This window comes from Salvelinus namaycush, chromosome 3 (assembly GCF_016432855.1).
Source record: "Salvelinus namaycush isolate Seneca chromosome 3, SaNama_1.0, whole genome shotgun sequence".
NCBI lineage: Eukaryota > Metazoa > Chordata > Actinopteri > Salmoniformes > Salmonidae > Salvelinus > Salvelinus namaycush.
The window spans coordinates 62,905,728-62,923,654 of record NC_052309.1 but is presented as its reverse complement, the minus strand read 5'-3'; the positions used below and the strand labels follow the sequence as shown (position 1 = coordinate 62,923,654).

The following is a 17,927-nucleotide window of genomic DNA, read 5'->3' as shown; positions in this document are numbered from 1 at the left end:
TGACATGCACAGTTTCAAAAGGAGGCAATTGCCAGTGAGATGTTATTCAGTGTCACTGGCACATTTATCTTTCATAGGAATTCATTGTAGCTTTATACTCTTAAAATGATAATAATGATTAGCATTTATAAACGGAATACTTTTCAACGCTTTTTTGCTCCATAAACACACGGCATGCTTCAAAAAGAGTCCCACGGGGAAAACATTCAACATGAATATGGTTCTCCTTAAGAGTCCTATTGGTTTATTTCTCTGAGACAGTCGGAGAGGCGACAGCCAGCAGACCATAAACTGTGTTTACACAGTCAGCTCAATTCTGATCTTTTGCCAATAATTGATATTTTGACCAATCAGATCAGTTCTTTTGACAATAATTGGACAAAATAGATGAATTGGGCTGCTAACACAGCCTTAGAGCAGGGGTAAGTACGGAGGCGTCACACACAGTAGCCCTTCTACTGTAATATGCTGCACAAGCAGGGAGGAGATGGAGAGAAACTGCTTCCAGTTTGATATAAGGTTGAAACAGTGAATGATGACAAATCTGCTGAATCCAATTGAATGCAAAAAACACAGAATATTTGAATACATGATATATAGGCTGCTATCCTTCTCATTTCTGTACACTTCTCTTGTACAGATCAGTAGAGTAGAATCTTTATTATCCCCAGGGGGCAATACATTTTGCAGCACATAGTAAAAACATAATGTACACATGACAATAAATATACACAAAAACAACATATACAGCAAAATATGTACAGGAAGAAGACCTGTAAACCATTCATGAAAAGAGAGTCAGCCGATACCTAACAGTACAGTACTATGTCGTATTAAGAAAGCTAGTAGCATCTTGCATGAAGGTGAGTTTTGACCGGTTAGTTTTAAATTTAAGGAACCTGTATGTGCACTTGGAGGGAAGCATCACAAATTCATCAAACTTGGGAGTTCCTCAGAATGGATTGCGCCTTCCGCATGACTCGTGTCTGATACAGGTCAGAAAGGTCAGTTACGTTCGTACCAATGATCCTGCTAGTGATCATACTAAGTATTCTGTTGCCATTGGGTTGTTCATTGCTTAGGTTCTGTGAATGCAGAGGACAGTAATGTGGTTCAAATCAAATCAAATTGTATTGGTCACATGCAGATGTTAATGCGAGTGTAGCGAAATGCTTGTGCTTCAAGTTCCAACCGTGCAGTAATATCTAACAAGTAATCTAACAATTTCACAACAACTACCTTTTATACACAAGTGTAAAGGAATGAATAAGAATATGTACATATAAATATATGGACGAGCAATGGCCTTGCGGCATAGGCAAGATTCAGTAGATGGTGTAGAGTACAGTATATACATATGAGATGAGTAATGTAGGGTATGTAAACATGATATAAAGTGGCATTGTTTAAGTGACTAGTGATACATTTATTACATCCAATTTTTTACTTATTAATGTGGCTGGAGATTTGAGTCAGTATGTTGGCAGCAGCCACTCAATGTTAGCCACTCAAATAACTAAATACTCATCATAAAACATTTCTGAAAAATACATAGTGTACAGCAATTGAAAGACAGGCATCTTGTGATTCCAGACAATATTTCCGATTTATCAAGTGGTTTACAGCGAAAACACAATATAGCGTTATATTAGCTTAGCACAATAGCAAACATAACAACAGCATTGATTCAAGGCAAAAATAGCGATAACGTAGAAACCACCAAAATACACTGCTCAAAAAAATAAAGGGAACACTTAAACAACACAATGTAACTCCAAGTCAATCACACTTCTGTGAAATCAAACTGTCCACTTAGGAAGCAACACTGATTGACAATAAATTGCACATGCTGTTGTGCAAATGGAATAGACAAAAGGTGGAAATTATAGGCAATTAGCAAGACACCCCCAATAAAGGAGTGATTCTGCAGGTGGTGACCACAGACCACTTCTCAGTTCCTATGCTTCCTGGCTGATGTTTTGGTCACTTTTGAATGCTGGCGGTGCTCTCACTCTAGTGGTAACATGAGACGGAGTCTACAACCCACACAAGTGGCTCAGGTAGTGCAGCTCATCCAGGATGGCACATCAATGCGAGCTGTGGCAAGAAGGTTTGCTGTGTCTGTCAGCGTAGTGTCCAGAGCATGGAGGCGCTACCAGGAGACAGGCCAGTACATCAGGAGACGTGGAGGAGGCCGTAGGAGGGCAACAACCCAGCAGCAGGACCGCTACCTCCGCCTTTGTGCAAAGAGTAGCACTGCCAGAGCCCTGCAAAATGACCTCCAGCAGGCCACAAATGTGCATGTGTCAGCATATGGTCTCACAAGGGCTCTGAGGATCTCATCTCGGTACCTAATGGCAGTCAGGCTACCTCTGGCGAGCACATGGAGGGCTGTACGGCCCCACAAAGAAATGCCACCCCACACCATGACTGACCCACCGCCAAACCGGTCATGTTGGAGGATGTTGCAGGCAGCAGAACGTTCTCCACGGCGTCTCCAGACTCTGTCAGGTCTGTCACATGTGCTCATGTGCTCAGTGTGAACCTGCTTTCATCTGTGAAGAGCACAGGGCGCCAGTGGCGAATTTGCCAATATTGGTGTTCTCTGGCAAATGCCAAACGTCCTGCACGGTGTTGGGCTGTAAGCACAACCCCCACCTGTGGACATCGGGCCCTCATACCACCCTCATGGAGTCTGTTTCTGACCGTTTGAGCAGACACATGCACATTTGTGGCCTGCTGGAGGTCATTTTGCAGGGCTCTGGCAGTGCTACTCTTTGCACAAAGGCGGAGGTAGCGGTCCTGCTGCTGGGTTGTTGCCCTCCTACGGCCTCCTCCACGTCTCCTGATATACTGGCCTGTCTCCTGGTAGCGCCTCCATGCTCTGGGCACTACGCTGACAGACACAGCAAACCTTCTTGCCACAGCTCGCATTGATGTGCCATCCTGGATGAGCTGCACTACCTGAGCCACTTGTGTGGGTTGTAGACTCCGTCTCATGTTACCACTAGAGTGAGAGCACCGCCAGCATTCAAAAGTGACCAAAACATCAGCCAGGAAGCATAGGAACTGAGAAGTGGTCTGTGGTCACCACCTGCAGAATCACTCCTTTATTGGGGGTGTCTTGCTAATTGCCTATAATTTCCACCTTTTGTCTATTCCATTTGCACAACAGCATGTGCAATTTATTGTCAATCAGTGTTGCTTCCTAAGTGGACAGTTTGATTTCACAGAAGTGTGATTGACTTGGAGTTACATTGTGTTGTTTAAGTGTTCCCTTTATTTTTTTGAGCAGTGTATATACATTTTTTCACTAACCTTCTCAGAATTCTTCAGATGACAGTCCTGTAACATCATATTACACAATGCATATAGAGTTTGTTCGAAAATGTGCATATTTAGCGGCACAAATCGTGCTTATACAATGAAAATAGTGTCCAAATACTCAAGCAATCTGTCCGGCGCCATCTTGGAAAGGCCCCTATTCTTATCGAAAACTATTCATAAACTTGACTACAAAAATACAGGTTGGACAGCAATTGAAAGACAAATTAGTTCTTAATGCAATCGCTGAATTACATTTTTAAAATTAACGTTACTGCGCAATACAGGGTGCGATAAAGCAAGGCTACACTGCAAGTAATGGCGTCTTATGCATTTTACTTTTTCCAACAGAACAATGAATTATCAGCATAAATAGTTCTTACTTTTTGATGAACTCCCATCAGAATCTTGGGAAAGGTGTCCTTTGTCCAAAATAATCGTTGCTAGGTTGGAGAACGTCGTCTTCAACGTTGCAATTAGCAGTAAACAATAGCCATGTGGGCCAGAGATACCCAACTTCCTACAACGTCACGAAAATAAATACACGAAAATCGCAATATACTGACATAAACTGATATAATTCGGTTTAAAATAACAACATTACGATGTCTTTAACACCTATATCGAATAAAAACAGAGCCGGATATATCTAGGAGCTAAAACAGGAGCTTCTAACATGACATGCCAAGACCCTCCCTGCGTCAGAGCGAAGAGTGGAAAGATGGGACACTTCGATTCCAAGCAATTTATAACCTTTGGGAACTACGTAGAAACTCCATTTCAAGTCTCCCTATTCGCTGACACCCAGGGGAAGGCGTATGCAGTGCATCTCAACCAATAGAGGACAGGCAAATTAATACACAGGTCTCAGAACAGCCAGCAAAATTCTGCATTCTGACATACACATAGGGAAATTGCTCTAAGTCTAGTTCTGTTTCACCCACAGATATAATTCAAACGGTTTTAGAAACTAGAGAGTGTTTTCTATCCAATAGTAATAATAATATGCATATTGTACGAGCAAGAATTGAGTACGAGGCCTTTTTGAAATGGGCACCTTTTATCTGGCTACTCAATACTGCCCCTTGAGCCCAAACAGGTTAATTACAGCCACTCCACTGAATAGCAGGCTAGGGATTGCTTTGCAATTCTTGCAGTTAGCCACTGATTCCTTCCAAACCACTCATTGTTGAATTTGCGATTTCCAGTTTGTTGTGTAATGTTTATGTCCAATGGTCGAATAGCACCGATACGTTTTATCTATAATTTCTCTTCATTATTTCTCTTCATATGACAACAATTAAAAAGGATTTGCCAGTAGATTGTGAACTTGATTCATGACGTAGCTAAGATTTTTTTTCAGTCCAATCAAAGCTACTGTAGATATAACGTGATTTGACGGCATTTTATCTGTGGCCAATGACCTTGAGCCTTCTTGGATGGGCACTTCTAATGTAACTCTATATCAGCAACCAAGGGGCTTGATTTTTCGAGCTCTCCCCATCGACTTGGCGGTGACATAGTGTCCCCATGAGTGACAGAACACTGAGCCAATCACGGCACAACTAGAGAACATGACCAACTCCTACACTCCGTATTTTCCGCTGGTTGACCCACCACCACAGAAAGCACTGAGCTAGGCTGAAACACCTGCATTTTGAAGCTGCATTACTCAAGAAAGCAACAAGGAGATAACTCAAGCCCTGAATGACGGGTCGCCATTGCAAATAATATACCTTTTTCTAAACTAATCCAATCTGTTAGTAGTTGTGTTTATTGCACCTGTTACTGATATGGTTCTTCCAGTTTATATAATTTAGGGAGTCTCATTTATCTGTCTACCCTGTCAGTCATTCTGATTGCAGGTTATGGTGATGGAAAGGTCCAATTATTGTATATCCTCACTCTGGCTAAGCGTTTATTATTTTCCCTGTATTTTAGAAATGCTCTATTTGGAGAAAAAATCACTTATCTCCTGGGTAATGCGGTAATGCGGTATTTCCTGCTTAAGCATATAAAGCATATAAATATGTCTGGATTTGATTAGAGCTTTGATCGGCATGAAAATTCAAACCTGGTGCTACAGTACCTAAGCCAGATTAAAGACCATTTATGAGCCCAAGTCCCCCCAAAAAAATATTCAGACACCTTCCCTTTTTCCATATTTTGTTTTGTTACTTGTTCTAAAATCCATTAAATAAATAAAAAACTAAATCTACACACAATACCCCATAATCACAAAGCAAAAACAGGTTTTTAGAAATGTTTGCAAATGTATTCAAAATAAAAACAGATAACATATTTACATAAGCATTCTGACTCTTTGCTATGAGACTTGAAATTGAGCTCAGGTGCATCCTATTTCTATTGATCACCCTTGACATGTTTCAACAACTTAATTGGAGTCCACATGTGGCCAGACGGAAGTCGCCCCTCAGAAAAAGGCAAATGACAGTCCACTTGGAGTTTGCCAAAAGCCACCTAAAGGACTCTCAGACCATGAGAAACAAGATTCTCTGGTCTAATGAAAATAAGTTTGAACTCTTTGGCCTGAACGCCAAGAGTCACCTCTGGAGGATACCTGGCACCATCTCTACGGTGAAGCACGGTGGTGGCAGCATCATGCTCTGGGGATGTTTTTCAGCGGCAGGGACTGGGAGACTAGTTAGGAGAGATCCTTGATTAAAACCTGCTCCAGAGCGCTCAGGACCGCAGACTGGGTCAAATGTTCACCTTGCAACAGGACAACAGCCTGAAGCACACATCCAAGACAATGTAGGAGTGGCTTCAGGACACGTCTCTGAATGTCCTTGAGTGACCCAGCCAGAGCCCAGACTTGAACTTGATCAAACATCTCTTAAGAGACCTGAAAATAGCTGTGCAGCGAACTCCCCATCCAACCTGACAGATCTTGAGAGGATCTGCAGAGAAGAATGGAAGAAACTCCCCAAATACAGGTGTGCCAAGCTTGAAGCGTCATACCCAAGAAGACTTGAGGCTGTAATCGCTGCCAAAGGAGCTTCAACAAAGTACTGAGTAAAGGGTCTGAATACTTATGTAAATGTGATCATTTCGTTTTTTCATTTTTTATAAATTAGCAAACATGTCTAAAAACCTGTTTTGCTTTGACATTATAGGGTGTTGTGTGTCAATTTTATAATAAGGCTGTAAAGCAACAAAATGTCAAAAAAGTCAAAGGGTCTGAATACTTTCCGAAGGCACTGTATAGATAACTATGTTATTTTCTACTCCCTGTATGGGTATTTCTATAAACTAGGGTACCAGTGAGGATTTCCTACACTGGACAACTTGTTCCAGCTGTTAATAAGTCATTGATAATAATACAAATAAAACAAGATAATGTCATTACATCAACGTATAAGAGGGATCATAGCTATATTCAATACATTTCACAAGTTGGTTAAAAACCTATGTTTAACCCTTTATCATGGTTGGTGTCTTGAAAGTTCTATACAAAATCGTGTGATATAAAACATTACTTTTCTGTCCTTGCGTTTATGGCAGTATATGTTGTCATTATATCATATATATTAAGCATTAATCAGTTAGATTAGATATTAGTTACGCCATGATATTTTCACACATCATCTGATCCAGGTAGACATTTTCCAAATGACAGTGAAGTGACAAACAGCTGTTGTGATAGCACATGCACAACAACAGCCCAAGTGCTGGAAAAAAGGTGTTGACGAGGAAGGTCCAGAATATTTCGTTACGCAGGTAAAGACAGTTGTGCCTGGAACCACGTTGGATCTACTATCCCTAGCAAATGAATGTTGATCATCTGTTGTTGTCTACTCGATTTACGGTCTCGTTAGATTTAACTGAGAAAGCATCAAGGTAATGAGTTCATGTTTTTGTGCCTCTGATTAGACACAGTCTACTGTGCGCGATTGCGTAGGATAGACTATTGTGCAACATCCAACACTATTCCTATTAATTATTCTGGATATAATGACAACATATTACATAGCCTAGTGGGCTTCTTCACAATATGATCGGGTAATGAAATAACATGACAAATACATTTTGGTAACCATGTTACACCTGCAATTTTAAACAACACATGCATATTATTATTACTATTGGATAGAAAACACTCTCTAGTTTCTAAAACCGTTTGAATTATATCTGTGAGTAAAACAGAACTCATTTGGCAGCAAACTTCCTGACAGGAAGTGGAAAATCTGAAATCGATGCTCTGTTCTAGGGCCTGCCTATAAATGGGCTTCATATATATCAGTATACATGCACTTCATACGTCTTCCACTAGATGTCGACAGGCAGTGAGAGAAGAAATGGAGTGAATAACTTGATCTGGGGTCGAATAAAAGCTCTCGGCATGACGTGTCACCAGTTTCCTGTTTTCTGGAGAGCGCGTGAAGGGACCTGGTTTTGCCTTCTGATAAGCTGTCGTTATAGGCGACTAATATCTCCAGCTTTGATTTTATTTGATACATGTGACAATATCATCGTAAAGTATGTTTTTTTCAATATAGTTTTATTAGATTATTGAAATTTATTCGGGACGTTAGGCGTGTTGCGTTGTGTGCCTTTGTTCAGGAAGGAGAGCTTCGCGCTACTTTGCTAGCTTTCCGTGCTAATTGACTGGAGAAGAGGACATTCTAAAACCAAACAACGATTGTTGTGGACAAAGGACCCCTTGTACAACATTCTGATGAAAGATCATCAAAAGTAGGACCCATTTTATGATGCTATTTCATATATCTGTCGAACATGTGAAATAGTCGTTTGCGCCCAGATTTTGGACATGCTCTCGCTATAACTAAGCTGGATGTCGTAATGAAGTTATTTTTAGAATTCTAACACGGCGATTGCATTAAGAACTAGTGTATCTATCATTTCCTATACAACATGTATTTTCTAGTAACGTTTATGAATAGTTAGAGTGAACAGAATAGTTGAGTGTCATAAAAATATCCGCACATTCTGGGAAAAAGATGCTACGTTAGCACAATGTATAACCACTGATTTCAGCTCTAAATATGCACATTTTCGAACAAAACATAAGTGTATGTATAACCTGATGTTATAGGACTGTCATCTGATGAAGGTTTATGAAGGTTAGTGAAAATTAATATCTTTTGCTGGTTTATTCCCTATCGCTAACGTGCCTATTGCTATCGCTAACGTGCCTTGATGAATGAATGCGGTAGTGTGGTAGGCTATTGTAGTAAGCTAATATAATGCTATATTGTGTTTTCGCTGTAAAACACTTAAAAAATTGGAAATATTGGCTGGATTCACAAGATGTTTGTCTTTCATTTGCTGTACACCATCGATTTTTCAGAAATGTTTTATGATGAGTATTTAGGTATTTGACGTTGGTGTCTGTAATTACTCTGGCTGCTTCGGTTCTATTTCTGACGGTAGCTGTGATGGTAGCTGCAATGTAAAACTGATTTATACCTCAAATATGCACATTTTTCGAACAAAACATACATTTATTGTATAACATGTTATAAGACTGTCATCTGATGAAGTTGTTTCTTGGTTAGTTTGGTTGGTTCTTGGTTAGTTAGGTTGGCTTTGTGCATGCTACCTGTGCTGTGAAAAATGTCTGTCCTTTTTTGTATTTGGTGGTGAGCTAACATAAATATATGTGGTGTTTTCGCTGTAAAACATTTTAAAAATCGGACATGTTGACTGGATTCACAGGATGTGTATCTTTCATTTGCTGTATTGGACTTGTTAATGTGTGAAAGTTAAATATTTCTAAAAAAATATCTTTTGAATTTCGCGCTCTGCCTTTTCAGTGGAATGTGGGAGGAGTTCCGCTAGCGGAACGCTGGAGCCAGACAGGTTAAAGCTTATTGTGAAATAGAAACAAATGACTTATTCAAAATTTGTGACTGGCACACGAAGGCCACTATTTTGTGTGTATTACACGATTTTCATTACAATGCATTTTGTGTGCATTACACAATTTTCTTTCTTCATAACGCATTTGTGTACATTACACAAATTCCAATTTGTTGTGGCTAACGTTAGCTAGACTAGCTAGGTGCCTAATGTTAGCTAGGCTAGGGGTTAACATTAGGGTTAGGGGTTACGGTTAGGTTTAGGGGTTAAGGTTCGGGCTAGGGCTAGTTAACATGCTAGCTAAGTAGTTAAAGGGTTAGGTTTAGGAGATAGATGAAAGGATTAAGGTTAGGGTTAGGGGAAGGGCTAACTAACATGCTAAGTAGTCGCAATGTAGCTAAAAAGTAGTAAGTTGTTGCAAAGTAGCTAATTAGCGAAAATGTGAAAGTTTTTCATGATAAGATTCAAACACACAACCTTTGGGTTGCTAGACATTTGCGTTATACTCCTACCCATCCTCCTCGACCAACCTTACTCTCATCATGTCATCTAATGTTCGCTTCTGTCTTGGCTTCCATACAAATCCATCTGTTAAAAATGGAACCAAGTTTTTGGTCACTTTCTAATTAGGAAAACAGCGATGGTGATATTCAAATGGTGAGATTAATGCTACTGTTGTTCATGGATTTATTAGGCCACAGAAGCAATTGCCAACCATGGATCCAAACTATTTAGTCCATATTATTCTCAATTTTGTTTATGTAATAATAATTTCAATATGAATGCATTGTCAAGGCCCCCAAAAATTATAATTTTTCTTAAAGCGGCCTACTTTTTATTTTATTTATTTATTTACTTTTGCATGCTTTTTGGGGAGGTGGGGGGGAGTTCTATATTACACCCTACATGTACAATTATATAAATTATACAATTGTATAACATTGAGGTCCTTAAAAATTACAATTAAGTGCTTGAAAAAGTGCCTGAAAATCCTTGAATTTGACTTGACAATGTCTGTATGAACCCTGCTTAAAGAATGAATTATGGGCCAATTTGCATATATTCACTTTTATTCCTCTAAGTACACATGTGGAACTGCATGAACATCCTTTTTGATTTTGTATCAAACCATTTTGAAATGTTGATCTTAATGTCACACGTTGGCCCAATTATTTTTTAGAAAGACCCATATATGCTATTTTTACTCTTTGTTTTTATTTCTTATTCACTGTGTCAGTATTTCCATTTTTCTATTTATTTTTGATCTTATCTTTAACTCTGCATTGTTGGAAAAGGACCTGTAAGTAAGCATTTCACTGTTTGTCTACACCTGTTGTCTACGAAGCATGTGACAAATAGAAAGGTGTCTAGTCCTATATCCTGCTTGGTCACTTTTTCCTGCTTGGCCTTCATCGACATGGCGACCCCAATCAGGGGTGACCATTGTGGTCAACACTGTCTCACCCATCTCTTATCCCTCTGGGACAACATTCTGACCTCACTCCGAACCTGGAGACCACACACCAGCCCTATGGGCGAAGGGAACGGGAGAAGACAGCAAGCCAGATGGTATGAAGTCAAAACTGTAATTTCCTTCTCAGTACTGACCCTCTGACTCTGCTGCATGCAATATTACAGTAGGGCAAGCGGGTCTATGGATCTGATATTGTGTAATGGAAAAACACAAGGCTGTAAAACCAATTAACACAATTTGAGCCTTATGCCCTCATTTGTGTTACTTTCTCAAGTCTGTGTGTTTGTTTGTGTGTGTGTGTGTGTGTGTGCGCATGTTTATGTGTCAGTCTCAAAACTGCTCAAAAACTTTGGTTGAGATTTCAAGAAGGTTCTACAATCCTACTTAAAAGTTCTGATGGTTTCAAAAATGTGGAGTGGAGGTTTTAAAATATTGCAAAATATCCCTGAGCCTAACACTCTGAGAAGCTACCCAGATAGGTAAGCTACAATACAGAGAAATGTCAAGGAACTGAAACAATTATAGTATTTAAAAAGACACTTGATCTCTACTTCTAACTGTGTACGATCTTGACAGATAATCATTTTGATCATGTCTTTGCAAAGATGCCATTTCAAATTATAGTTCATGTGGAATCACAGAGATGAGAACCTAGAATTGAAAATGTTCTGTTGAATGTCATCAATTCATCACTTTATTTGACAGGCAAACACTTAAAGTAGAAAGCTTGATGAGAGAGCTGGAATTCAATAGATGAATCATCAGATGAACCATACTTGGAAAGAATGAATAAATGTCCACTTATGGAAGATGAGAATGAAAAACACGCCTTGCAAAATTATCAGACAGAATAATTAAGAAACCTATCTGATAATCTTAATGTCTCTCCACCATACAAGTGTGGGAGCATTCATCCACCCGTCCTACTGTATCTACTGTATTTCAGTGAAGTAAAACAATTATATTAAAGTGGAAAAGTATTGTTTTTAACCTGACATTTTCTACAGCAATTACTTCTGTTGATTTTATACATATCCACCTCAACCAAAATTCTAAGTTAAAGAATAGGACTAAATCAATTCAAACTTTATTTCAAGCTCTTTTAAAGATTGATTTGAATTAGCCCTATTCTTTAACTTAGATTTTTTGTTGAGATGTGAATTCAACATATCAATGAATAATTTGTAGACAAACTGGAATTAAAGCGAGACTAAGTCAATGGCACAGATGGAACTATCCAAGCAGAAGATAAATCTACTTTAAATGTTGATATTTGGTTGCGTTGACGACCAAACACAATCCAACATCACCTTTGACATACAATAAAGAGCCTATGAACTTGTCGACAAGTTAACAAATGATATGTTGGATTCACTTCTTCAACTCAACCAAAAATAGAAGTTAAAGAATGGGATTAAGCCAGTGGCTCAGATAGAACTATACAAGCAGTACATAGATCTCCTCCTGACTTAAATGTAGATCTCCTTCAAATGTTGATATTTGGTTGCACAACCAAACACAATTCAATATTACTTTTGTAATAGTGTAAATAGCGTAAAGTTCAGGCTATTTTACAACCTAGGGTAACACATCCATGGCCACATTTTGAGGTTACTGTAACTATTACACACTTCTTCTTATGTAATCATATAAAGTGTGCATGTTCAAGATAGCATGCATAAATCGTTGCAGGTCTCGTACAGCATTGATCACTTGCTCCATGTATTTTTGATGTAATCTGAACGGCAATCCAGGTCATTTGGTTTTGCTATTAGACGTAGCACAATGATAGCACATTAACCTGTTCCATAAATGAACAAAATGATCTGACATTGTATTTCCATTTGAACTTTGTTGTGCTTTTAATTAGTTGAAAGTGCAGTGGTAGACGTTGTGGGTGACAACTAAACCAAAAATCAGACCTTGTTTTTCCATTGGAATTTGATTGTGCTTTTAGATGGTTGAAACCCGCATTGGAAATTCAACTAACTTTTGGCTTTATTTTTGAGTGGGTGAATATAAGCTGTAATCTCATGAATCAACGTCTCAACCAAATATTACCTAATTATCCACATTGAAACAACATGGGGTGCCCAGTAGGTTCCCCTCTAAAAAAAACTTTCTCGTTCCCTTTCTCTTTCTGCTCCAATTCATATAGAGATGATTGGAAACATTGGTCTCTGTAATATGTGCTTAAGACCTGGAAATTGTGATATATGAATACTATAGGGCATGAAGTATGGTATATACTGTATACTGTAATATTTACTATGGCCTACAGGTATTTCCATTTTTCTCTGCTCTTTGTAGACAAGTTGAAAATGGTTTTCAATTCAATGTTTTTCATTGTGAAATTGCCTGTCTATGTATGCTAGTGTCTATACATTTTAAATAGCATTTTCCAAAAATCATATTAATTGTATAACCATACTCACATAATCATATTCATAACTGCATTCATTGTGAACAGTTTATCAAGCAGATTTAGATTTTTTTTACTTCCTTTATATGCATGATTTAATGAAAAGTTCAGACCGAATGGTTGAAAACGAAACCCTGATACATACAATATAATGTATCATGTATAATTAGTGAAACACCACCAACAACCCATAAAGCATTAATGGCATAGCTTTAAAATAAGAACTGGAGTTGTACACTCTCCTTTGAAAGTGTCTGTCTGTTATTTTTTGTACAATTAATCCCTCCCTCCACTTTCCACACCTTTGGAGTCAGGGAGACAGCTTAACCTGCTGCAATCTGCAGAATTCATGGGCCGTGGATAAGAACCAGACAGCTGGCCGATTTTCTCCTCCTAAAATACTCTTCAAAACTTCACAAGGAGTGTTATTAAATTAAAAACATAAACGGTCACTTTTTACTCATAACAAAGACTCTCCTCATCCCACTCCTCCTCTTTCGCTCATCCTCTTTTTTTCCATCCATAAACTACAAACTGTGTCTGGAGTGCCTAAATATAGCACTCTATTTTGTCATGTTCAGCATTCTTTGGGAACGTTGAAGCTAGCTAGCCCCAGATTTAGTAACAGTGGCATTTATAGCTTTAGATAAATCATCTGGCGGTGGCTTAGGCCAGGTTTCAATCATCAGTGGCATGCCATAAATATTCCCACTGCCTTTCAGTTTGATGGGAAAACTATGCAATTTGGAAGGTACAAATAAAGTCTTAAAATCAATTTTGAAAAGGGTATATAGTATTAGCTAGCTTAGGTATGTTGCTAGGAGAGAAAACAAGTACGTAACTTACCAAATTGTTTAGGGAATTTTACAAAGTTTCTAGAATGAATGGAAAATGAACCTAAACCACACTTACTTCTCAGTTATAGTACACTTTTATTTTATACACTACATGACCAAAAGTATGTGGACACCTGCTCATCAAACATTCAAAAATCATGGGCATTAATATGGCTGGTATGGTTGGTCTCCCCTTTGCTGCTATAACAGCCTCCACTCTTCTGGGAAGGTTTTCCACTAGATGTTGGAACATTGCTGCTGGGACTTGCTTCCATTCTGCCACAAGAGTATTAGTGAGGTCAGGCACTGATGTTGAGCGAATAGGCCTGGCTCGCAATTGGCGTTCCAATTCATCCCAAAGGTGTTCGATGGGGTTGAGGTCAGGGCTCTGTGCAGACCAGTCAAGTTCTTTCACACTGATCCCAGATTTGTCCGTCGGACTGCCAGATGGTGAAGTGTGATTCATGACTCCAGAGAAGGTGTTTCCACTGCTCCAGAGTCTAATGGCGGCAAGCTTTACACCACTCCAGCCAACGCTTGGCATTGCACATAGTGGCCTTAAGCTTGTGTGCGGCTGCTCGGCCATGGAAACTAATTTCATGAAGCACCTGACGAACAGTTCTTGTGCTGATGTTGCTTCCGGAGGCAGTTTGGAACTCAGTGTGTGCTGCAACCGAGGACAGACGATTTTTACGCTCTACGCGCTTCAGCACTCGGCGGTCTCGTTCTGTGAACTTGTGTGGCCTACCACTTCGCGGCTGAGTCGTTGTTGTTCGTAGACATTTCCACTTCAGAATAACAGCACTTACAGTTGACCGGGGCAGCTCTAGAAGGGCAGAAAGTTGACAAACTGACTTGTTGGAAAGGTGGCATCCTATGACAGTGCCACGTTGAAAGTCACTGAGCTCTTCAGTAAGGCCATTTTACTGCCAAAGTTTGTCTATGGAGATTGCATGGCTGTGTGCTCGATTTTATACACCTGTCAGCAACGGGTGTTGCTGAAATAGTCGAATCCACAAATTTGTCGGGGTGTCCACATACTTTTTTTATATATAGTGTATCCCTCAAATATCCAATTAAATGGTGGCCAACATTGAGAGAGAGAGGTGTACTCCATCTGTGTCTTGCCACCCAGCTGGGATTGGAATGTTTGAATATGATGATAATGATAACAACCTATTGACTGGAATTGAAATGGAATTGACCCCAATACTGCTCCCAATACACTTGAACTCAGAGAAGTCTAGAATCCTATTACTTTATTTTTCACATAAGTGGCAAGAGGATCTGCAATATGCAGACACATGTACAGTACCTGTAGTCAAGTCCTTAGTTCAATGAGTCATTTGGTTTTCTTTTTATTCTTTGATCTGCTCTTTTAGGGTTTTCCACACTTCCTCCCAAACCCTATTCCAATTGACAATAAAATGCTTGGATCAGTGATGCCTTTGTTGTAGTCTTTCTCTTTCTCCTTGAATTTCCCCTGGACGTCATAATGCGAGTGATTGACATCTGTAATGGATTAGAGAGGGAGGTTGAAACGCTCTTGAGATATCATTATAAACTATGAAAGCTGGTATACTCTTCAAAACGTTTAGGTTGAATTCACATTCATGCTGCTTGAAACAATGGGGTGCCCCACAGAGCTGTGTTGTATTCCCAAAACAAATCTGAGGATGTCTATCAATTTCGAAATATTAAAGTCGGGAACCTCGAATCAATACATGGAATCAAAGATTGATTTACTCATTATTGACTCCTGAGAATAACCAAAAAGGTAGTGAGACGGACCATTTCAATGATCGAAAAAAGTGTAGCCCAGTGTGTCCTGGGCCTGAATGTGTATTATTTGTCTCAACTGGAAGAGACAATGTGCTGCATGTATGAATTAAATTTAAAAAAAATTCAGCTCTGTTTTTTTACAAGGTAACTTAGAACCAGCCTATTCTAGAGATCCGGAACAATTTCCAGTTGCCTGTTTCCATTGCTCGGTGACATAAATGAGCCAAGAGCCAGGGGAGCTATTATGGTGGGTGGTACTGCACTTTGGAGCCTTTTAGAGTTCTGCTTGATCAATTTTGTCACAAACAGTGAGGTGATTAAGAATCCCATATTCCTGTGGACCTGCCGAGAGAATACAAACAATGTAAGTTGTGTGTTTCAGTTGGGTTATTCCAAACGATACCACTGGGAATTCCCAGCTATGCATCATAACAGTCAAATGCTTAGAAGTCATTAAAACAATTCTCAACTACAAGACAGGGTGGAAATTAATAGCAGAAAACCCCATTTGTTTGTTGTTGTTTTGGGAGGCAGTCGAAGGCTCAGGTCCTGACAGAAAAACAAAAATCCATCCAGCCGAGGGGTTGGATTGGGGGCGTGTGGGATGCTGCAATGTTTGCTGTTGTCACTCATGCTTTCCGTCATCACATTCCTTGGCTGGATATACGAGCCTGAGGACTCACTTTCTTTATTGGAGATTCTCAATCTGCTTCAAAAAACTTTTGTAAACGACATACTGTTTGTTGCTGGGCAAAAATGTAAGAGCTGGGGGTTTTGTCTTCGAAATTACAGTCAGTCATTGAATGAATACATTACAACATCTCCCATCTGTTGTTCTACTTGCCTTGCTGGAAGGGTTGAATGTCAGTCAGGCCGAAGCTGCTTCATCAAAGAGAGAAAGAGAGTGAGAGGGAAAGATCATGCCTTGGGATCAAATCGTTAATCTCTGGTGACTGGCTTGTGTAACACAACAAATCTCTCTCTTGTAAAAACATTTGAACCAGCTTCAGGCCAGCGACTTTGGTGCTTCTGCTACATTCTTTCTTTTCTGGATCCATTTATTGTGCCTAGGGCAACGAGTGGCAATTTTACAGCCAGACCCTCCACATCACCCAGAAGTGCGACCACCGCCGCCACCGGTGCATCGAGAACCTCTATGTCATCCACAAGTGCGACCATCGCCGCCACCGGTGCAGCGAGACCCTCTGCATCAGCGATGGGAAACTTTGATGGTGGTGGGAGGCACAAAAACATCTAAACTCATCATGCGAGGCCACAGTTGCCTGTGGGTCTGCACACCCACATACATACCCCCCCCCCTTTACAGCTAATTTCTTGCAATTCTGCACATTTTGCCATAGGGTGGAAAGAAATGTTTGCAGTTTCTAATATGATATCTGAGTGAAGATGTTTCTATAGAAAATGTTTTTTTGTCACATACACCGAAATGGTGCGGTGAGATGGGGTGTATTACAAGGTCGGCCAGTAGTACAGCGCCGCCGGTGGGGCAAAGACTACCTGCCGCCTGGCTAACAAAATCAACAAACAAAATCAAATGGGCCCCACCGGACGGTAATTCGACCATGGTAATTGACTGACATAACAGGATATAAACTGCTGATGCACAACCACATTTTTGAAATTGCACCTTGTTCATTCACCATTCTAACGCGCAACAGTAAGTTGAGACCCCGACAGAGTGAAACAACAGTTCAACATTCACCTTTTGCTATTATTCTGTCAGTCACTGCACACAATTTGATGCATAAGTTGGATATCCAGCGTACGCAACACACATAATGCACTGCAACATTGCTCTTCCAAATATATACAGTTGAAGTCGGAAGATTTCATACACCTTAGCCAAATACATTTAAACTCCATTTTTCACAATTCCTGACATTTAATCGTGGTAAAAAGTTGCTGTCTTAGGTCCGTTAGGATCACCACTTTGTTTAAAGAATGTGAAATGTCAGAATAATAGTAGAGAGAATGATTTATTTCAGATTTTATTTCTTTCATCACCTTCCAAGTGGGTCAGAAGTTTACATTCACTCAATTAGTATTTGGTAGCATTGCCTTTAAATTGTTTAACTTGGGTCAAACGTTTCGGGTAGCCTTACACAAGCTTCCCACAATAAGTTGGGTGAATTTTGGTGCATTCCTCCTGACAGAACTGGTTTAACTGAGTCAGGTTTGTAGACCTCCTTGCTCGCACACGCTTTTTCAGTTCTGCCCACAAACG

The 17,927-nt window shown here is 39.7% G+C and overlaps 1 protein-coding gene across 1 annotated transcript in view; it reads right to left on the bottom strand.

Moving 5' to 3' along the window:
* LOC120043971 (corticotropin-releasing factor receptor 1-like) overlaps positions 1-16,861 on the bottom strand; it is a 223,283-nt gene extending 206,422 nt beyond the window's left edge. Inside the window, exon 1 of the mRNA XM_038988567.1 lies at positions 16,775-16,861. Within this exon, the coding sequence (XP_038844495.1) occupies positions 16,775-16,861 (87 nt within the window). The remainder of the gene's footprint in view (positions 1-16,774) is intronic.
* Positions 16,862-17,927: the final 1,066 nt, after the last annotated feature.